The sequence below is a fragment of the Eumetopias jubatus genome, unplaced genomic scaffold (assembly GCF_037043125.1).
Source record: "Eumetopias jubatus isolate StellerSeaLion01/CBP00866 unplaced genomic scaffold, mEumJub1_p1.0 scaffold_13, whole genome shotgun sequence".
NCBI lineage: Eukaryota > Metazoa > Chordata > Mammalia > Carnivora > Otariidae > Eumetopias > Eumetopias jubatus.
In genome coordinates, this window is record NW_028274819.1 from 7236842 (window position 1) to 7260215 (window position 23374).

Genomic DNA, 23374 nt, shown 5'->3' on the forward strand with positions numbered 1-23374 from the left:
GGTGAGGGGTAGAGGTCTCTGTCCAGTGCCTGAGTCTGGCTCATCACATATTCACCAACTACTCAATAAGCATGTGCCATGTGCAAATGCCGCATTTGCTAGTTGAGAAAGTAAGTCATACACAACCAGGGGAAGAGAACTTTAATTGTATATATGGCAAGAGAGAGTAAATGCCAAAGGTGTGGAGCAGAATGAGTTCTCAAGGACGAGCTGGGTGGGGCTGTCCCAGGGAAAACCAAGGGGCCCAAATGTCAGCCACTTTAACCTTGCAAAGACACAATGTTTAGAGGTAGAACAAGAATGAACAGAGGTTTTAAGGGGACAGGTTTGGGGATGGGAAAGGAAAACAGTTCCTCCTTTGGTCCCTGGACATGGAGGGTCCCTGGTTCCTCTTGACTTTGTCCATGTTTGTGATGCCAATTGGCTGCTGGTGGCCAGTTTCCTTCCAGTAACCACAGCCCTGGCTTGTGAGCAGCTCTTTGGCATGGACCCCCAGAGCCACCATGGCCCTTGGCCAACCTCACCCCCATCAGTGTTAGGAAAAGTCCCAGGGGTGTCTGGATACCAGATGAGGTGCTGCCAGCAAGCACCAGGCTTGTGGCAGCTTACATTGTTTCTTTGAGGGCAGAAGCTCCCAGCTGCTGGAGAGAAATTTCTTCCCTCTTCTCTTCTGCATCCTTCTTGCAAAGACCTCCTTTGACTCTGTTGAAATGAAAAGGCAAATGGAAAAATGAGACAGAAAGGCAGAAAGGACATGGTGAGAAGGAGGTGGTGTGTGCACAGCATTCAACACATGTCTCTACTAGCCCAAAGCCCCCAAGGGTGGTAGAAGCCACAGTGGCCCTTCTTCTAGTTCTCGTGGGGGCACCCCAGGGAAAGACTGCAAGGTCAGAAAGTTTTCCAGTGAGGACCTGAGGCCAGACACGCACCCAAGGTCACCCAGCTGGTGAATGGGGCACCAGGTTCACTGAACTTGCTGGGGCTGGGCCTGGCTCCGCTGTGGACCAGGGGCACCTGCAGAGACCCCGGGGGACTGGGCACTGCCGGGGCCCTTCTCGCTCCGCCCCAGGTAGAGAATCAGCCAGGCTGGAGCAGGGAGGAGAGTCAGGGGCTGGGGGATGGCAGGGAAGTCATCTGGAAGAGCCTCCCAAACAGCGTGAGGGCTGCCCCGTGGGGCTTTCTGTCCTTTGAACAGGGGCAGTTTTGCCTTTTTCGCTTGTATCCCTCTATCTTTGAAATAATTTGTGTTCTGGTCTCTTTTATTTTATCCTGGAATTGTGCAGACCAAGAGTGGTTTGTTCTATGTAATTATGTTAGTTTTCATTTTTTTCTCGTTTTCATCATTTACACCTCTTGTCCGTTTCTCTGGTCTACTTTTCACTGGCTCCGGTTTGAGAACCTTTTCCAATGTTCCAAATGTTTTTTCAGAGTTTTCATCCTTACCTTGTAACTCTTATTTCTGACCTTTTAGTCCAACAGTTTAAGCCATTTTTGTGTGTGATTATTTCTTCACAAAATCACAAAGAGACATTTCTTTCTTCTTGCTCTACTGTCCTCCATGTCTCTTTTTTCTGCACTTGAAGCCTTGTCTAGTCTTTCTGACTCTGTCCCTTGGGTCCATTCAGCTTCTTGGTTTTGCTTGTTGTGTGCCTGAGGGGTAGGGGCTAAGGGACAGGAGCCTGTCCCGCCTCCCTGTTCCTCCCCAGCCCCCGGCCACGGATTCCTCATCCCTTCCAAAGATGATTCCTAAAAACCCAGAGGCAGACATCCTCCGGATTCAACCACTACAATGGTTAGGCTTGCTCAACACCATTTTTAAAATTCATCATATGAGCAAAGATGACCAGAGGCAGCATGTTGGGTGACCTGAAATCCATGGTCTTCTTTTTTTAATGTCTGAAATATAATACAATAAGCATTAAAAACGTCCTGGGGTCAGCCATGCAACTGGGGTTCACCATGGGTGAGAGGGCGGCAGGAGGTCCCAGCTGACCAATGGCTTGGGCTTTGGCCTTAGTGGAGTGCCAGACCTCTTGCTGAAAGGCTGAACCCCATCCCCCACCCCTCACCTCTCTAAGCCCCCACTCCCAGTGGGGGGAACTCCATGGAAGGTCACCGGTGGGAACCTGGCAACTTTGTCCAGGCCCTGCTGCCTCTCATCTGGGTCTTTCCGCCATCTTGGCAGGCTTTTAGGAGGACCAGCATCTTCCCAGACACTTCCCTAGCTTCTGGGCCTTGAGAGGGTCTCCCCTGTGTCTGGGAAATTACCTAATTGAATTATCATTTTTTTTTAAGATTTTATTTATTTATTTATTTACTTGACAGAGAGGGACACAGCAAGAGAGGGAACACAAGCAGGGGGAGTGGGAGAGGGAGAAGCAGGCTTCCCGCGGAGCAGGGAGCCCAATGTGGGGCTCGATCCCAGGACCCTGAGGATCTTGACCTGAGCCGAAGGCAGACGCTCAACGACTGAGCCACCCAGGCGCCCCCTAATTGAATTCTTATAATTGCTTTCATTTATGCCTCTCCCCCTTGGTTACCAAAGAGAGCCTGCTCAATATAGACAATTTGGAGATAATTTTTATATTAAAAAAAAATTTTAAGTTTTATTTATTTAACTAATCTCTATCCAGTAAGGGCCTCGAACTCAGGACCCCGAGATCGAGTCGCATGTTCTTCTGACTGATCAGTCAGGCATCCCTGGAGATAATTTTTAAAATGTAAAGTAGCCAGGAAAAAAATGTCACTCCTAACTATGAGGCAACCACTGTCACCATCTTAACATATTTCTTTCTCTCTTTCAAGTCTTTATTTCTTTTTTTTTTTTAGTTTATTTATTTATTTTAGTAATCTCCACACCCAACGTGGGGCTTGAACTCATGACTTCAAGATCAAGAGTTGCATGGTCCACCGACTGAGCTGGCCAGGCACCCCTCAAGTCTCCATTTCTTGACGTAATTAGGAAATACCGTAATTAATTTTAATACACTATTTAACAGTATAGTACAAACATTACCCATGCCCTTAAAAGTCTTCATCAACATAGCTTTTTACTATTGCACAGTAATCATAATTTATTCAAGGGGCGCCTGGGTGGCTCAGTTGGTTAAGTGTCTGCCTTCGGCTCAGGTCATGATCCCAGGGTTCTGGGATCGAGTCCCGCATCAGGCTCCCTGCTAGGCGGGGAGGCTGCTTCTCCCTCTTCCTCTTCCTCTGCCTCTCTCTCTCTCTCTTTCTGACTCTCATGAATAAATAAATAAAACGTTTTAAAAAATCATAATTTATTCAAATTGTTGAAGATTTGGAGAGTTTACATTTTTTTCCAGGCATATTAAGCATGATGATGAATAGCCTTGTAAATAAACTTTGTCCACATTTCAGCTTATTTGCTTAGGGCAGATATGGAAATGTTGTTGCTACTTAGAAGAATATGAAAATTTTTCCATCTCATGATCAGTAATGCCAAAGAAACTTCCAGAAAGTTGCAGGAGTTTCCTCCTTCCTGTCTATATTTCGTCATTGACTACTACTATGTTTTAAATGTTTTCCTTATTGGATATTTAAAAATGACCTCTTTTCTGTTTTAATTTACATTTCTTTGATTATGACTGACGTGAATACCTTTCCGCTGTTTATTTTCTATCGGCATTTCCTCTGTGAATGTTATATTCTTACAGGAAAGGATTTTTTGAGAGGGTTAGTCAATTCTTCTTTTGCTATGTTGCCCCAACAAACTGGGGCATGAGCCAAACTGGGTCATGGAGGCTGACCTGGCCCCACACCCCAGACTATTCTGGAGAAACATTATCTGGTCTTGTGATTAACGAAGGATGGGAGCAATTTACATACAAATAACTTACTAATAACTGGATTTTTGTCAGCCTGTGAAATAAATACGAGGAAGTTCCCTTATATCTTTATGTAACCTAGGAACCGGTGGTAGGTGTGTTACCCCTAATCCCTCTTGGCTTGTGGCCATCTTGGAGATGGGTAACATGAACCTTGGAAAGAGCCATTTTCTTCTCATCTTAATCCTTGATACCCAAGGCCTGGGACTAGCACTCATAATTATATGAGATTAGAAATGGAGAAAAATGAAATGAGCTGAGCAGTTCTTGAATTCTTATTGTTCGGATATTGAAAACTCCACTTGACTGACTCATGACAGAGGCCGTTTCTTGCCTCCCGTTCCCCAACATCACCACTGCCTACCAAACCAAAGCCAGTTGAGTCTTTTCTGTCTCATATTTGGTTAGAAGGGAATTGTCGAGAAGAACCCCAGACAGGTTATTGACGAAGCCCATGGATAAGAACACTCAAGAATCATGCAGGGGCATATTAAATGTGTATCTGATTATAAGCCCCTCAGGGCCTCTAAAAATCTTAACTGCAGGAGATCCCATGGCTGTTGTAACAGGTAATCATTGCTGAAGAATACTCATTCTTCACAGAGGTGATATGGCCCTCAGGGGACGAAAACTGGTTCTTGGAGTGGGGGGGGATGAAAAATCTGAGATATTACAGTGGTTTGTGGCCATCCAAAGGGCTACAGTACGTGAACAGATACAATTGTTATTGGCAGGGTGGAGGTGTGATTAGGGAAAAAAACGTATATCTAGAAAGGTCCCCGCAGTGGGGGTAGGAGGGGTGATAATTGATAATGAAAAATGGTTGAGAAACTGTTCTAAAGCAACTGCTCTAAATTCCTAGACCCAAGGCCGCATTTAGGCTGAGATTTACTAATGCAAAGGAGACAGAAAGGGTCTTTAAAAATCAGACCACATCAGTCCCTTCCTCCAAGTCCTGCAGTGGTTTCTCTATTAACTTAAAAGCCTAAGTTCTCAGAGCGGTCTGGAGGGCTGCCCCTGCCTCTCTCCAGGCTCATCTTTCAGGTTCACACCTGGCCATCACTCAGCTCCTCCCAGCTCCCTGGGACTTCAGGGGGCCTTGCATAAGCTGTTCTCTTTTCCAGGGACACACTTGTCCCCTTCTCAGCCTGGCTAATTCCTTCTCCTTCTTCTTTAAGTCTAGAGGCATCCTCAGTCACTCAGTTAGTCTCTCTTAATTGCATATTTATTTCTGCGTCTTTGTTCTCTCTGTGCCTCTCTTCCTCTGTAACCTCCAGGAGGGCAGAGATCACATCTGTCTTGTTCCTTCTGCACCCCATACTTAGCCCTGTGTCTGACCCATCATAGGAACTCAATGAATAATAATACATAAATTAGATTTAATACGCAGACTAGATTTCGAAAAGGCTAATTTGAACACCAGGTAAAATCCCTGGCCTCCAGAGCTCTGCCACAGCTCCGTGACCACTGTCCACTACATTTAGCAGCTCACTCATGGTGGGCTCCATCTGGACAAGCTCCTGGTGCCTCCCCAAGAGCAGGTTTTGTTTCCCAAGATGTTAGCCCATTCTCTTTGCTAAAAAAGCATCATGACCGTTTCCTCCTTAATAGGTCACAAGTTTAAGTTTCTTATGCAAAAGTTTATTTGAGAGGTAAACAGGCTTTGAGTGTGGCTAGTCTACCTTTTGGCATGGTTACACTTGCTATAATCTCAAGGGGGAACCCGGAGGGGTGTGAGGTTGGAGGAGTTGGGAGGTCGCGGGGTTGTCCTTTATCTGTTTATGAGAATGACAACCTGTGTCATCAAAAACATACAGAAAACTTTTCTTCCCTTCTCTTCCTGAACGATTCTATCTTAAAGCCACTATGTGGGGCAGAGCAAGGTAGGTGTCCACATGGAGGGCTGTCCTGGGCTGGGGTTTTGGAGCCTAGGTGGGGTGTGGAGGGGTCCGTGAAGGAGAGGGATGAGTTACATGCTGGGGGATTGTTAAGGCTCTATGTTAGGGCTGAGGGAAGGCAGACTTCTCATTGTCAGAGAAGGGAGTTAAATACGAAAAGGGAGCAAACTGATATAAACCTGGTGGTGGGTGGTGTTGGAGGTAATGATGTGACTCATGGTTTTCAGTATGATCTACAGCTATAGAAAAAAAGATGTATGGGTCTCTGTACCCATATGTATATTCATATATTCCCTACCTCTGTTCGCTGAGAGGCTTGAGAGCAGAAAAAACCCATAATAATGAGCCCCTCACACCTGGATCTTGGCTTTTTTTTTTTTTTTTAAGATTTATTTATTTACTTTAGAGAGAGAGAGGTGGGGGAGGGGCAGAGGGAGAGAGAGAATCTCAAGCAGACCCTCCGCTGAGCCCAATGTGGGTCTGATCTCACAACCCTGAGACCATGACCTGAGCCAAAATCAAGAGGCAGATGCTTAATCGACCGAGGCACACAGGCGTGCCAAGGATCTTGGCTTCTAAATACCCTTCTCTACTAAAATGAGCTAAGACACTCAGAGAAATGGTTGCTGCCAAGACAGTTACGGGGAAACTCATTTCCTAGGCTATCCAGGAAACAAGGACATGCTTAAAGAATTTTGAAAGAACACAGAAGTCAAAAGGTTCATACTGCCCAAATTTAGGACAAATTGAGCATCAAAATAAACAGGGTAGAATACATTGAAAAATAAGGATTTATAAATCCATAATGATACAAATCCATATATAATAAATTGAAAGTTTGATCAGGAATGGAATACTTACATAGTTTAAAGTACTTCACCACAAAATGCTTGTTAATTACAAAGGGGAAAAGAATTAACTTCACAGTGCAGAGGGCCTGGCAGGTACCTCCTTAATTAAGGGATCAAGGGGAATACCACCAATCACAGGACAAACCAAAATCGTGCACCAGCTGATGGGATACAACGAGCAGAATCAGGTCTCACATTTGTGATAACAGTGCCAGAGATGCGTGAGCTACAGCCTGTAACATCAGAAAACCGCAAACCAGGGAGAAATCTACAGAGTAACCGGTCTCCATCTTCAAACAGTCAAGGTCATTGTTACCTCACAGCTAGTCTGTGGCAGCTCCGTGTTCATCCTCAAAGACATCTGGAGCCAAGACACTGCCCATCAACCACAGCAAGGATGAAATGGACTAGCCAGTAATTTTTCATGGGCTGTCAAAGTGTGACCCTCCCTCTGGAGACAGCCTCTCCCAGCTTGTCCAATATTGTTTGTTGAAAATCATGGATTTATGGTCTGCAATTGGTTTACCTGGCTCTATAAACCGATTTTAGCTGTGACCAACGGGATACCAAAAAACCCCTCGGCAGACATGTGCCTAGGCTTCCCCGAGATTGAGGTATCTCCTTTTCATGCTGACAGCCTGTGAGAGAGACCAAAGAGAGGGCAGAGAGGACCCCCGGGCGGTGCACCTGGGTGCCCTGGGCCTTCCTGATGGTTGCCTGCATTTTCTTCCTCCTAACTGTATTGCATCCTTCATCTCCTGAAAGCCTTATATAAATGTGCTTTGTGGACTCATACCTGTCCTTCCTATTATAAAACCCTGTATAACTGTTGGAGTCAAAAGAGTCTGAGAACACCCGAGGATCTAGTCCAGCCTGAACGAAATGCAACATCTAAATACCACTTGCGATTCTGAACCGGATCCTCTTGCTTTATGGGATGTTAGTGGTGGGGCAGGGGTGGGGGTGGGAAAGACTGGCAGAACTTGAATGAGGCCAGAGGATTAAATGGAAATCATATATCAATATTAGCTTTCTAACTGTGATGGTTCTACTGAGGTTGTGTAACAGAACATCCTTGTTGGAGAGAATTACACATTAGAGTATTTGGCAGAGATGTCTCAACAACTTTTTCTCCCAGGGTTCAGACAAAGAGCATAAGTTTGAGATTGCCCCAGACCACACTCAACACACAGACACGGAGGCAGACCCCTCATACATACATAATTACAAAATAAAGGATAAAAGCAATGCAAAATCTGGGACTACTCTGCAACATTGTGCAGCTTCAGAAAGCTTCCTGCATTTTGGATATTGGTTAGTTTCCCAAGGTGTGCAAGCTCTTCCACATTCCCCGGGATGAATGGACTCCTGACAGGACCAGCTAGGTCAGATCCAATCAGCAAACTGTTGTGAGAAAGAATGGCTTGTTCCCAACTATTTTATTTTATTTTATCTTAAAGATTTTATTTACTTATTTGACAGAGAGAGAGAGAGAGCACAGCAGGGGAGTGGCAGGCAGAGGGAGAAGCAGGCTCCCTGTTGAGTAGGGAGCCTGATGTGGGACTTGATCCCAGGACCCTGGGATCACGACCTGGCTGAAGGCAGACACTTAACCGACTGAGCCACCCAGGTGCCCCTCAACAATTTTAAAAATAAAATTAATTTTAGGGGCGCCTGGGTGGCTTAGTCGGTTAAGCATTGGACTCTTGATTTCGGCTCAGGTCATGATCTCCAAGTTGTGGGATCGAGCCCCGTGTCTGGCTCCGTGCTGGGCATGGAGTCTGCTTGAGATTCTCTCTCTCCCTCAACCCATGCACTCTCTCTCTCTCAATAAATTAAATTAAATTAAATTAAATTAGTCTTAGTAAATGGCCTCCATCATGTAATTGGTTCACATCTGTAACAACATAAAGTAGCTTTATAATAAATGTTCCTGGCAGGATCAAACGAAGCTCTGTTACCCAAAACTCGAATTTCATTTGGCATTACTGGGTTTCTCTATAGCTAGGGTAAGCAAAATGTGACTTTAAAAACGCCCAGGCCAGGGGCGCCTGGGTGGCTCAGTCATCAAGCATCTGCCTTTGGCTCAGGTCATGATCCCAGGGACCAGGGATCGAGCCCCACATCGGGCTCCCTGCTCGGCAGGAAGCCTGCTTCTCCCTCTCCCACTCCCCCTGCTTGTGTTCCCTCTCTCGCTATCTCTCTGTCAAAAAAATAAACAAAATCTTTAAAAAAATAAATAAATAAAAATGCCCGGGCCAGAACCATTACAGTCATATTGGGGGGGGAGGCCACTCCTCCAGTTATCTCTTCATGTACTTGGGTCCCTGAGGCAACATCTCAGAGCACCTGCAAACAGGCTCTGGATTGGGTTATTGACAAATACTAACCCAGCATCTGGGGTGTCTAGACCTATACCTGTGGCATGAATGGGAATTAAACAGGCAGAGAGCAAAGAGAGGAACATTCCAGAGAGAGAGCAACCTTGGTGTTTGCAGGGGCCAGATCCTGGGAGCCTTGTGAGATTTCATATTTTATCTTCAACGTAGAAGGGTGCCAGGGAAGGGTTACAAAGAGGAGTGATGTGATTCTTTACATGGCAAGGCTTTCACACTAGTTGCCGTATAAAGAATAAAGTGGAGGGCGCCTGGGTGGCTCAGTTGGTTAAGTGACTGCCTTCAGCTCAGGTCATGATCCTGGAGTCCCAGGATCGAGTCCCGCATCGGGCTCCCCGCTCAGCGGGGAGTCTGCTTCCTTCTCTGACCCTCTTCCTTCTCGTGCTCTGTATCGCTCATTCTCTCTCTCTCTCAAATAAATAAATAAAATCTTTAAAAAAATAAAATAAATAAATAAATATATTGTCTAAAAAAAAAAAAAAAGAATAAAGTGGAAGGGACAGGGGAAGATACGAGGCTTTTAGAGCTGTCCAGACTTGGAGGGGGATGGTCACAGGGGTGACAGAGAGGGACAGATTCTAAATATATTTTGGAGGCAGAATTGACAGGACTTGCCAAAGGATATGTCCTTGATCTATGTGAGTCCAACCTTAGTCCATGGCTCAGGTTAGATGTAGGATGCTCACGGGGGATTATTTTAAGGATTTCAAACACAGTCCACCTCAAAGGTCTCTGGAGAGATGGTTCCAGCTGTGGAATCAAGCTGGACACAGAGAAAGCTACAGACTTGGGCCCTGTTCCCTTCCCCGGCCCCATTCCCCACAACCAAGGGTCTTTGGTGACCCCACTGTTGCTGAGAAATGCAGCAAGTCCACCTGGCACTTTTAGAAACATCATCAAGGACATCACCTTACTCAGTGACCTCCCTAAGGAGATCCATGAGAGAAATTTCTTCTAGTGCTAATTGTTGAGGAAAGTTTCACTTTCCCCAGAGAACTGGTAGCCCCTTTTCTCTCAGACAATATGATGAAAGTCATTAACAGGATCTCCCTTTCTGTTGCCAGGAAGCTCTGGCCCAGATTTGAAGGCCACCATGGCAGCCACATGCGCTTGTCTTTGCTTCAGAATATGGCACCTCTCCTCCCCACAAACCGTTATCCCCACTTCTCTGCCAGGCTTGACCTCAGCTCATGTTCCTGTTTTGCCTGGTCTCCAGTTTATTCTTCATTCTATTTCACCATTCATTGTTGGGTCTGTCCTTGATGAAAGCCAAGCCTCTTAGACAAAGGTGGGTAGGCAAGGCTGGTCTTCCCAACGCAGCTCCCACCCACGAGCCATGACATTGGAAGAGCAGAGGGAAGACCCTGAGTTATTTCACCTGCAGCTTGTTTGGCCATCCCCCCATTCCCGCCCCCCATCCCCGCCCCCCCCCCCATGACCAGAGGCTCCTTACCTCCTCTCCATGGCCTCGATGGTCTCCACCAGGGGTGCATTGCGGGTCTCAGCCAGGAAGCAGACAGCCAGCCCAGCCAGGATCGAAGTGGTCCCAAAGCCCATGGGGGGCAGGATGGCGCTGAACTCCCCGAGTGTGGTGACCAGGGGCGCAACCAGACCCCCAAAGCGGGCACTGACCGAGGCAAAGCCCATCCCCATCTGCCTAAAAAGTGCGGACTGGTCAGTGGCCACGGCCCAGGCTGCCTAGAGGGCTGGGAGTGCCAGGCCCTGGGTGTCAGGGGGCAGACAGAAAGGAGAAGGGGTCCTGCTTCAGCAAGCTCAGCAGGTGCCATCCTGGAGCTCCAGGGCCTCCCAGGTTGGGGCAGGTGCTGCTCTGCATCCCCCCATGCACCCACCTAATCTCTGTGGGGTACAGCTCTCCGGTGAACAGGTACAGACAGATGAAGGAGCTGGCCAAGCAGCCTTTGCCTAGCGCCGCCTGGGCCGTGCGCAGGGTCTGCATATCTGCAGTGGGGTAGGCAGAGCCGGGGGTTAGGGGGAGCTCAGAGCCCCAGGGGGGATCAGGGAGGCAGAGGGGTAGCGGTGGGAGCAGGGGTGCTCAGGAGGGGATGGGATCTGGGGAAGAGGCAGAGGCTGAGGCTCAGAGCCCGAAAAGGGAGGGGGGAGGCAGAGCACTGGGTGGAGGGGCTTGGGATTCCCATGACCTCATGTTCCCACTTAGGCCCCAGAACGCCTGCACTGCACTTCTCTCACTTCTGCCTCCTTTTCCCGTTCCTGAGGCAGGACAAATTTGGAGTTAGGCCTGGATGCAAATCCCCGCTCGGTCACTGTCACTTAACCTCTCTGAGCCTCCCTGTCCTCAACTGTAAAATGAGGAAAACACCAGCAATCTGCTTTGCAGGGTTGTCATAAGGTTCCATGACGTCATGAGTGCAAAGGGCTCAGTGCTCACTCAGTGTTTGCTGTTACCATCATTAAGTTTGTCCTGCTACTGGTTATGAATAGTAAAACCCCAGTGCACATGCCCAACGTCGAAGCAATCGTCAGGGAAATTATGGTACGTCCTCTGACTGCACACTGGATCCAGGAGGGGAGATTTATAAAACACCCACATCTGGGCTCTACCGCCTCTCCATTATACTAAAGCCTCTTGGGGATAGCCTCAAGTTTGGGTATTTCTTTAAAGGTCCCTAGGAGATTCCAACGTGCAGCAAGAGTTGTGAGACACCAATCTGGATGAATTGTTACATAGTAATACAAAATTAGGGTCATGGAACATTTGTATGAACATGAACAAGCATATTGGGGTGCCTGGGTGGCACAGGCCATTAAGCATCACAACTCAGGTCTCAACTCAGGTCTTGATCTCAGGGTCATGAGTTCAAGTCCCATGTTGGACTCCATGCTGGGCCTGGAGCCTACTTAAAAAATAATAATAAATAGGGGATTATGGGTAGCTCAGTTGGTTGAGCATCTAACTTCAGCTCAGGTCATGATCTCAGGGCCCTGGAGTCGACCCCACTCAGCAGGGAGTCTCTTTCTTCCTCCCTCTCTGCCCCTCCCCCACTATGCATTCCCATTCTCTCTCACTCAAGTGAATGAACAAAAATCTTTAAAAATAATAACAATAAAAATAAATAAATAACATGAAAGAGCATAATTATGTTATAACATATAGTGAAATAGGATATATCTTATATATATAAATAACACATATATACATATATAATCCCATTTATATATATCTATATGTACATATTATAATATTATCTCAATTATGTCAAATACAAAATCTACAAAAAGGAAAAAAGACTGGAAGAAAATATGTCAAAATACCAATAGAAGTAATCTATCCATTTTACAGGAAGGCGATAAAGCACCGAGAAATCAGACAAGCTGCCCAAGGCATGGGCCCTTGGCTTCACACAAGCTCTAGGACTCTGAAACTCAACCCTGGCTTCTTGCTGGAATCACTGGACTCTTCTTTAAATACCTACAGTTGGGTCCCATTCCTTGACACTGCTGGCATTGGCCTGGAGCCCCTGGGCATTGAGAATTTCAAAGGTCATCAATCTGATCTCCCTGACAAGATGGTGAGTGCTTTGGGGGCAAAGGCTCACGTCTTTGCCAATTCTCCACCATGGTGCTGAGTGCTTAGTAAAAACTCTGCTAATGGACAGTCACTTCCTCTCCAGATCCAGAAGAACATCCCTCAGCCTGTTCCCTTGCTGTAGTCATTGCCCACCAGACCCCAGACCCCAGAGGCTCCTGGGCGGTCATGGCAGAAGCACATGGCTCACCTTCTGGCACAAACATGTTCACGATCACCATGAGCCCAGCCAGGATCAGGAAGGAGGCCACGGTGGCCCGGCGGCCCACGTATATCATGATGGTGGTGGCCACCAGCATGGCCAGGATGTCTATGACTCCGAACAGGACCTGCACCAGGTATACGCTGAGTCCAGACTTCTGCAGGTCCATGGCCAGCCCATAGTAAGCCATGGAGTTGGAGAACCTGGAAGAGGCAGCAGAATAGTCCTGTTCTGGCCCAGGGTTCACTGTTCTGGACCCAGGGGACGGTACACGAGATGAATGACACAGGACGCCATTCTCAGGGGGTTAAATCCCCTGAATTTAACCCGCCCCCCTTTCCCCTTCACCAAATCCAAGTCTCTGACTTGGGTCTCAGAGCCCAGGCTCCTCCCTCCATGTCCCTGCTTAACCACCTGCTCCCTGAGTCAAGTCCATGGGCTCTGGAGTGTGAGTGTTTTCCCGTTTTCCCCTACCTGCACTGCTCCAGCCCCTCCACCTCCACCTTCAGTGGCTGGTCTGAGCTTCACAGCTAAGAGCTGGAAGGAGAAAACGAGAGGCTTCCAACCAGGCGAAGACCCCATTGGACCCTCACAGCGTCTCTCAACGTTTACTGAGAAATCTACACCTGAAGATGTCTGCTTCTGCCAAGGGGGGTTTACGGTCAATCTGACGGCAAAGGTCTGGAGTTCCCACACTGGGGGGGCGGGGTCTCCAGAGAAATTTAAAATGTCCCTGAGGCAGCGTCTCAAAGAGATATGTGTACATCCGTGTTCATAGCAGCGTTATTCACAAGAGCGGAAAGATGGAAGCAACCCCAAGCTGCGACCAGTGGATGGATGGATGGGTGGATGGATGGATGGATAAACAGCATGTGGTGCTTGCGGGTAATTACTCAGCCTTCAGAAGGAATAAGTATGATGTTGAAATCTCTGTTATGTGTCATTTACCCACGTAACAACAAAAGCATGGGACTGGCCCTCATGAACCCCAGCAGGTTGGCCTGGTTTTGTTTCCCTGCGAGACCATATGCTGACATAGGCTCTGGAACATCTTGGGGAGGGGAGATGGAAAAATGGAATTTGGCAGGGGGCTCTCTCCGAGCAAGACCCCGGCCTCTCTGCCCCCTTAGCACCTACTGAGAAACGCCTACCATCCCTCCCACCTACCCCCAGCTATGTGAGTCAGGGGAGATGGAGAAAAAGAGAAGACACTTCTAGAAAGGTGATACAGTAATTCTTATTGACCCTAGACAGGTCTGGATTCATGTAACACTGTAAAGATATTTACAAATATGGTTAAGTTATTAGAAGCAAGTAGCAGATATGTATGGTATTAACCCATTTTTGTAAGAATACATGTGCGTGTCTTGTGTGTGCAAAGGTCTGGAAGGATACAGACTCATGCTTGGCAGGACTTGCTGCTGGGGGGTGGAGGGGAGCAGAGTGGGAGAAGGAGCACCCGCTTTCCTCTCATCCAGTGATAACAGGTACGCATCTTGAGTTTACCAAGTGTCAGATACCGTTCTATCGGCTTCACGTACATGAATGCTTCTAATCTTCACAACCGCCCTATGTGGTAGGTACTAGCATACCAATGTTACAGATGGGGAAACTGAGGCACAGAGAGGTTAGGTAACTCACCCAAGATCATGCAGACAGAGCTGTGGCAGAGCTGGGACTCAAATTCAAGCAGTCGGGTTCCAGAGTCCTGCCTTTTATTTTGTCTTGTTTTTTTATTTTTTTATTTTTAACTTTTTATTTATTTTTAAAGATTTTATTTATCTATTTGATAGAAAGAGAGAGAGACAGCGAGAGAGGGAACACAAGCAGGGGGAGTGGGAGAGGGAGAAGCAGATTTCCTGCCGAGCAGGGAGCCCGATGAGGGGCTCGATCCCAGGACCCTGGGATCATGACCTGAGCCGAAGGCAGACGCTTAACGACTGAGCCACCCAGGCGCCCCTTGTCTTGTTTTTTTTAAATTAAAGTACAGTTGAGTCCTGCCTCACAACCAATACAATATCCTGCCTATATGTTTCTGGGTTGTTTGAAAAAACATTGTTTTTTTCCCAATGAGTATGCAGTGCTTTTGTAATTTAGGAAAAAAACAAACAAACCAACAAACCAGTAGAGAAAAAAAAATCCAAGTTCGCGGAAGGCATTTACAACAGAAGCTTGTGAAAGTCCAGCAGTTGCTCACCCTTCCTCTTCCTCCCAAATCTCCCCACCTGCTGGCAGAAACTCCATGTGGGTGACCCAGTCACTAGCTGCCTGAATTACTTCCTTTGAACAGAAATGGGCCTGAGCTTATTTTTTCTAGAAGGATCCAAGAGGGGACTTTCAACCCTGGAATTTTTAATTCATGATGTTTCTTCCCAGTGGGAAGAGGACTGCGAAGTAGGGGTGGGCCAGCAGGGTGCTGGGGGTAGAGCATCACCTCCCTGACTTGGGTTCTGAGGAGCTCTCTGGCTGCCCGGGGCAGAAGCCCTCTAAAGGTCCAGAGTGGTGGACAACCCCACATTTCCAGGGCTCAGGGAACAGCTACAGCTCTGAACTTAAATCAGAGAATAGACTCTACCCGAGCACTTACCCTGGCCAGGTGGGGGGTTACATGTCTAAAGATTTAGTTCTCAAAAGGACCTTAGGGGTAGATACATAAGCCGGAAATTGGGGCACCAGGAGGCTGGCTGACTTGCTCAAGGTCACCCAGGTAGTCTGGTCTCCCACCACAGCCTGGCCGGTAACCACGAAACAAAAGGGCTGGGTCTCCTTCAGAGAACAGATCACTCATAGCCTGTGTTCTCTACTTCACAAATACCAACCCTTTCTATTTACATATCTAGGACATCCCGTCAAGTGCAATTAAAATGGCCCCCTACCCCCTTTCTAAATCAGTTCCTTACCTTAGGATTTGCCCGCTGCCAGTCTGTGCTAATGGGAATGGATTGCCCTTGTGGTTTTACCCATTTTGCACTTCGTGTTTATCTGTGTGAGCTGCTACGAATCCCTTCCTGGTCCCCTGGCAAACGCCACAACCATTTTTGTAAAATCCACGTAGATGCTGTCTCCTGCATGAAGCCCTCAGCAGCCCCAATCAGGAGAACTGCTATAAGGACACTTGCCATACCTCATAGACATTGTTTCCTTGTCTGTCCCTTTCTGACCCACAAGTGTTTCTCCAGAATGGGACACTTCCCAGAGTGTCCTGGAGAGCCCCAAGGGCCCATCAGGATGCGACAAGGTGCATTTTGGAAAAGCTGCGTGGGTGATTCCAATGGACGCCCCCCAACAGCCAAGTTGAGACCCACTGTCCAGATGTGGGGTCTCTAGGTCAGCACAGATGTCTCATCTATGACCACATCTCAGCGCCAAGCAGAGGGCCAGAGGACCCTAGAGAAAGAGTAGGGAACAAAATTGAATTCACAAGGCTCACCTGCTCAATGCATTAAGAGTATCTGAGAACAGGGCGCCTGGGTGGCTCAGTCGGTTGAGCGACTGCCTTCGGCTCAGGTCATGATCCTGGAGTCCCGGGATCGAGTCCCGCATCGGGCTCCCTGCTCGGCGGGGAGTCTGCTTCTCCCTCTGACTTTCTTCCCTCTCATGTTCTCTCTCTACCATTCTCTCTCTCTCCATAAATAAATAAAAATCTTTAAAAAAAATAAAATAAAGTAAAATATAAGTCATTGAACTTTAAAAAAAAAAAGAGTATTTGAGAATAGAGTTTGGAAGTGGGGATAAAAGGTGTGTCCCTGCCTCAGGTCAAAGACTTGGGCGCAAGCACATCACCTACCAGACCACCATGAGACAGCATGTGACCCTTTGGATGGCCGGGGTTCGGAAGAGGTCCAAGATGGAGTTGGAGGTGCGCACATTTGCAATCTCACTCTGGATGTAGGAGCTCACCACCTGGACAAGGGAAGTTTGATCAGCAGAAGGGAAGGATCTGGGACCCTATTTTCCTGCGAGGAGTCCCTTCATCTGTGGAGAGGAAGGTCAAGGTTGAGGTCCCCGGCAAGGTGGCTTGTTCTAGTCTCTGCAGGCTGGGACTGATGGCTCTCAACAGATTGTTTCCAGAGCTTCGGGTGAAGCAGAGGCTCCAATGTGAGTCCCAAGGCTCCTGAGCTGCCTGCTGATTAGGCTGAAATTGACGCCTGTGGTTCCCGAGGGACCCTCACACCTCATCCCTGGTAGAGACTCTGAGATAGGCTTGGACAGGGGTTCTGAGTGGTTCTGCCACTTCCCACTGTGTGTTCTTAGGCAAATGACCGGGCCCATTCAAACTTCAGTTTCCTCAACCACAAAAGTACCATTTTTTTTAAGGATTTTTTTTTTTAAAGATTTTATTTATTCATTTGACAGAGAGAGACACAGCGAGAGAGGGAACGCAAGCAGGGGGAGCAGCAGAGGGAGAGGGAGAAGCAGGCTTCCCGCAGAGCAGGGAGCCCGATGCGGGGCTCCATCCCAGGACCCCGGGATCATGACCTGAGCCAAAGGCAGACGCCCAACGACTGAGCCACCCAGGCGCCCCCAAAAGTAACACATTCAATGAGATTATGTACATAAAGCCCTTAGCAGAGTGCCAACACGGGGCTTGAGAAACCGTACTTATTTATAATAAATGGTAACTACTTACAAATGGTAATTATCTTATGCTGGTATTTATCGTTAAGGGTACTTTTATTATTGGTTCTTTGATAATTTCATTTTATGACTTCTACTTTAATATTTTCATTTTATTTTCTTATTTTATTTCAATTTCGGCGAGGTGTCAGTGTGAATGGGGTTATTTCCCCACGGAATAGATGGGTGGACTGATGAACAAAGCCGTTAAGTTATCGCTCTCAGATCACACAGCCATTCACCTTTTCGCTTCACCGGAACTCTTCCCTCTGTTTATTCCCAGCCTCCTCCCCTGGGTGGTGGGTGACTCCTGGCAAGCTACCGAGTCCCGGCACATCTTGAGGCCACCAGCCAGATTAAAATGGTCCCTCCCTTTTCTTCCACTCATGCGGCCTACCTCTTTGGTCACAAGCCTCTCCCCTTCCTCCGTTCTCCTATTCATAATGGCCACCTTCCGCAGGTTCTCCACAGCTAGGTGCGACTTGCCATGGAGGAGGAGCCAGCGGGATGCCTCTGGCAGCCACCTGGGACCGAAAGAAGGATGAAGGATGGCAGGGGTGAGTAGAGCTCCTTCCATTCTCCAAACCCAAGTACACTTTCCTTCCCTTTCCTGCTGCCCGCAGACTCGGGAAGACCAGGGGACACGCCAGCTTCCCTTTCCCAAAGCACAGCAGACAGCCAACCACTGAAGGGCACTTAGAAACATTCACAGATCCAGTGTTGGATCTGGTTCTGACCCTGCTGTGTGGCTTGAATAACATGGCCCCCCCCTGGTCTGTGCCTCAGTTCCCCTCCTGTTGTGAGTTGCAAGGGAACTGATGAGGCAAAACCACTCGAACGTTCTGGAGCCCTACACTAATGTAAGGGATTTTATGGGAGCTTCCCGACAGCCATGGGCAGTACCTGTGAGCCATGGTCCCCACAAGCATCGCCCCTCTTTCGAGTCCCCACCACGTCCAGCAAGTCCCAGTCACTGCATAGCCCCAGATTGTCACGGGTGGGGCTTGGTCACACGGGTGCACCCACCTACCCCCCTCTCTGTCGGGACGTACCAAGAATAGAGGAAGAAGATGAGGAAAGGAACAGAGATAGCAAACTGCAGCCACCGCCAGGGGCGGATCAGGTATGCCACTCTGGCCAAAATGAGCTGACCCCGGGTGAAGGAGTACCCCAGCAAGATCCCCGCCACGGTCCGGCCCCGGGTGGGCATCCACTCCACGACTGCAGACAGACTCAGGAAAGGATCAGCAGGACTCACAGCCTCCATGGTTGTCTAATCCACCTGTGCCTTTCATGGCGACTCTGACCGCTTGAAATTTTTCCAGAGATTTCCTGAGCCACAGGTGCACCAAAGAACTAAATATAACCAATAAAACCACAAGAACGTTAGAAAAAAAATCATGGCAACTTTTTTTTTTTCAATCTTAGAGTCAGGAAAGTCTTTTCTAAGAATGCCACAAAACTCAGAAGCAATAAAAGGGAAAATCAACAAACTTGACTTTATAAAAATTAGAGTGTCTGCATATAAGAACGAACACCTAGACTGGCTTTAACAACAACAAAAAAAGCAAACACCGTAAGTCAAGTCATGATGTCAGCAAAAACAGTCAAACAAAAAATTTGCAACTCAAATTATAGAGAAAGGGTGAATTTCCCTAATATTGGAAGGATGCTTACATATCTATAGGAAAATGACCAAAAGGCAAAAAAAAAAAAAAAAAAGAAAAGAAAAGAAAAAACCCACAAAAAAAAAAAAAAACGGGCAAAAGATGTAAATAGTTGGTAGGAAAGGAAATATAATGGCTCTTAATTACATGATGTTTTTTGTAAATAGCAAAACTTGGAAACAACCTAGCTGTCCATGCTCGAGCGACTGATGAACAAATCATGCACACTCTTACAAGGCAACTGTAGCCCGTTAACGAGGACACTTCTTTCCCATGAGCAGCCAGCTCGTGTGTCCAGTCCATCAGCAAATCCTGCTGCTTCTACCAACAGAACCCAGTCGAGCCCTTCCTGCCTCTTCCTGCTACCCTCGGCCCGAACCAGTCTGCGGCTGGCTGGTGACCGCAGGAGCCGTGGAACTGGCCTCCACAGGGACCCTGGCAAATGCTAAGTCAGATCAGATCAGGCCTCTCCTCAGCTTGGGATCCTCCGGTAGCTCCTGTCTTGCTCAGAGTCAAAGCCAAAGTCTGTAAGTGGTCACAGGGCCTAAGGATCTGCACCCCCAACTCATCTGTCACCACTCCCCTCCCCACTTCCCACCCTGTGCTCCGCTCCAGCCACAAGAACCCCCTCCTTAGGACACCCGGGTGGCTCAGTCGGTTAAGCGTCTGCCTTCGGCTCAGGTCATGATCCCGGGGTCCTGGGATGGAGTCTTGCATCGGGCTCCCTGCTCAGCGGGGAGCCTGCTTCTCCCTCTGCCTCTCCCCTGTTTGTGCCCTCACCCCCACACCGTCAAATAAATAAATAAAATCTTAAAAAAAAAAAAGAACCCCTTCCTCTTGAGCCCACTAGAAACACACACCCCATCAGGGCCTTTGCCTGGAATGTTCTTCCTCCAGATAGCCGCGGGGCGCACTCCCTCCCTCCCGCACGCTCTGCTGGGTGAGGACTTCCTCCGGCCACTCCGCACCCCCCACTCCCTGCTTGCCTATCCCCTTTCTGGACTTTAGTTTCCTCGGCAGCATTTATCCCCGTCCAACATACTATATGATCCGCTATTTGTGTGGCTGTCTTTCCTCCCCCACGAGAGCACAGGCTCCATGGGAGCAGAGACCTGCTTTGTGCATTGCTCCATCTCTAGTGCTCGGAACCGCATCTGGTACATAGCAGTAGTTCTAGTAGGTGTGTGCAGGGGTATTCGTAGGTAGGAGTGTATGTGTGCATGTAGGGGTGTGAGTGTCATAGAGGTAACTCTAGCACGAGATGGACCGTGCATGTCTGTTCCTGCCTTCTGATCCCACAAGCTGCAGCTGGACGCCCAGCCTGGAGGCTGAGGCGAGGGGGCTGGGATTTGCCGGGATTGTGTGTGAGATCAACAAGCTTCAGTGTCCTGGTTCAGGGAGGGGGATGTCAGGTGTGCCAGCCTGATACAGCCTGGTTCTCTAGCCCTAAGATGTCCCCCCCCAGTCCCTGAAAAGAAAGACCCGTTCCGTCTTTGGCAGCAGTCTCTGGATCCCTCAGACCCTCCCTGAGCCCGGTAGTGTCCTGGGTGCAAACTAAGCCGTTAGCACAAGCAGGTGGCACACCGTGAGCTTTCTACTCCCTAACAGTGCTCCATGCTGGAGCTTCCGGCAGCTGCCTGAAACTAGCCTGAAGTGAGGACTGACCCTGTCACTTTGGGAGTGGGGGACATTCCCACCTGGCTTCGAAGGGGCCAGGTCTCCACCATGGTGCTAAGGAGTCACCACCTTTGCAGCCCGGGTGAGCCCTGCTCCTTTTTGGAGCCACATAATCTTAGGACTACCTGCAGCCTCGGGGACCACTGTGTCTCAGCTCCCTTCTGTGTCCCCACACTTGAGCCCACACTGGGCGTGGCATACAGTAGGTGCTTACTAAGTGGTTATTGTGGACCCTCGCACACAGGAAATAACCCAACCCTCTCAGGGTACAGATGGCCACATCCCAACCCAGGGTCCACGGCTCATTGCCGGCAGGGCCATGGCTGAGAGCCCGGGTCGCCCAAGAACCCTGGGGTGGGGGCTCTGAGTAGAAGTCACTGGACGAGAATCCCAGCACAACAACACAACAGGCGGGACATCCACTAATAGGGCGCCATCCCCACTTCCGCGAGCTCTCCTCCCCTCCAGGCCCCTCCTCGGCTGGACTCACCCAGGGTGAGGGAGTTGAGGATGATGCCGGAGAAGGTCATGCCCATCAGGAACCGGGAAGATGCAGTAGGCACCGAAGGAGCCAAAGTAGGCTGTGGCCGCCCCTGAAACTGCCAACTGCAGGTACGACCAGACCAGGGGGCCCTTGCGGCCCAGCCTGAGCCGGGCACCGGGCACAGGGTTAGCTTCCGGAGGCAGCGGCTGCATCCCTTGTGGGGGTTGCCGAGGGAGGGCGAGAGGAAGCTGCCCCCCAGGCCAGTCCCCCGTAACAGAACAAGGCATATCCGCTGGGACGCAGGCCCTGGCAGCCGAGGTGGGTCAGGGAGGGAAAACTGGACCCGAAGAAATGTCTTTTCTCTTTTGTTCCTTCACTTGAGGAGTATTTCTGGCCCCCCCAACCCAGCTCCTAATCTTCGGGGCTTGCGGTCAGAGGGTCCCCTGAGTGAACTTCCAGCTGGATGGAGGCCTCACACCAGGACCCACGGGCCAGTGGGAGCGGGACCCCGACCTCAAGTCCTCATTTGAACTGGTCATGCTGGGGAGGTCAGGGTGGGGCGGGGGCTTGCCACACCATAAAGGGGTCGAAGGTCAGGGTTCAGGGTAGTAGAGTTAACCCAGTCTGGCCTTGGCACTGCCCCATTTGGGAGGGTCCAGGGCCAGAGCCCTAGCGTGGCTGGGAGGGCAGCAGGCCAGGAAGGGGGCCACACACTGTCCATCCCGGATCCACTCATTTGTTCACTCATTCATTCTCTGGCACAAACATGCCTCGATCACCTCTAGGAAACCGTCCTGCACTGGGGGCTGGTGACAAACTCGACACCATGGTTAAGAGATAGGCTCGTCCACAGGAAGGCCAGGCTGTGTTGTGACACAGTATGACCAGGGTCATGGCAGAGCTGCCCATGAGGGGTCTGAGGCATGTAGTATGGGGTAGGGGGGCAGTCCACACTCCAGGGTGCCGGAGGGCCCCCCAGAACTGGCAGGGAGGGGAAGGGGAGGGCAGGGAGAAGGAGAGGACGAGCTGGAAGGCAGGGGAAATAGGGCAGAGGAGGTGTGGAGACGTCTCCACTGGAGCCTATCGCCCTGTTGGGTTTCTCGGGGTCTCTCTAGAAGGGCTGCCGGCTCTCCTCGGGAGTCGTTCTGCTTAGTTCTGGTCGCTCATACAGTAGAATTCAGCAGGGACGGTAGGGAGGACCAGAAAGCTCTTTCTAAAGGAACATGCAGAGGCCTCGAAGGCAAGTAAAAGCCAGGTCCAGAAGCACGCGTGGGGTGCGCCAGCATTGGTAAGACAGAAGTGGGACAGAGCATATGTCCCTGTTGGCTTGGATGACATAAAATCATAAAATCTCTGGTAAGAGACACAGAAACCAGGCCGCCCTCTAGAAATCCCTGGGCAGTGGAGCAGGAGTGGGAAAGGGACGCTTCCCTGCAGACTCTTCCACACCTTCTGGAATGGTGAACCCTGCGAATGAATTATCTCTATACAAATCAACGTCAATAAAGTAAGATGAATGAAGAGGCTCAGGTGGCTGGGACCCCCCTCCCCTAAGGCTCACCTGTGCGCGAGGCTGCCGAACACGGCGGCGCCCACCAGCACCCCGGCCATGTAGAGGGACTGAGCTAGGTCGCGGAGGGGGCGGGCCTCACACACCAGATCCCACTGCAGCGGGGAGAGAAGCACGCTCCGGCCTCGGCCCCGGGCAGCACCCCCCACCCGACACCGCCCCAGTCCCCCCTCCCCGCCCCGCCCCGCTGACCTCCATCACGATGGTGGACGGGAAAACACTGCGGTCATAGACCCAGCCGTCCTTGCAGCCCTCCGCGGCCGCTCCGTGGACAGACGTGTTAGGGCTCAGGAGGGCCCAGTGAGGCTCCGTGAAGCGGCGGCATGGCTCGGGGGCCCCAAGCTGGTCCAGGGGTATGGTGGCCCTCAGCCAGGCCCCCGAGTGGTTGGTGGAGGCCATGGTGTGGTTGACAGGGCCCCGGCAGTGGTGGCTGGGCACGGCGGCCGTGAAGTTCTGCCGGAAGTTGTGACAGGCCAGCAGGGTACAGGGCAGCAGCAGCAGGGCCGTGCAGACGAGCTGGAAGCGGCCCACACCACCCAGGCTGTCCAGCAGGTCCGTGAAGGCCATGGCCCACAGCCCAGCCTGCTGCGGGCTTATGT

At 49.7% G+C, this 23374-nt stretch overlaps 1 protein-coding gene across 1 annotated transcript; it reads right to left on the reverse strand.

Moving 5' to 3' along the window:
• Positions 1-330: 330 nt before the first annotated feature.
• LOC114220487 (solute carrier family 22 member 20-like) lies at positions 331-23342 on the reverse strand. Its single transcript, XM_028118399.2, is given in 11 exon segments — positions 331-702; positions 10447-10650; positions 10844-10952; positions 12749-12963; positions 16548-16663; positions 17775-17901; positions 18430-18598; positions 21212-21266; positions 21268-21367; positions 22767-22870; positions 22968-23342. Coding segments are annotated over 11 exon segments (1671 nt in total). The 3' UTR covers positions 331-605.
• Between the last annotated feature and the right edge of the window lie 32 nt (positions 23343-23374).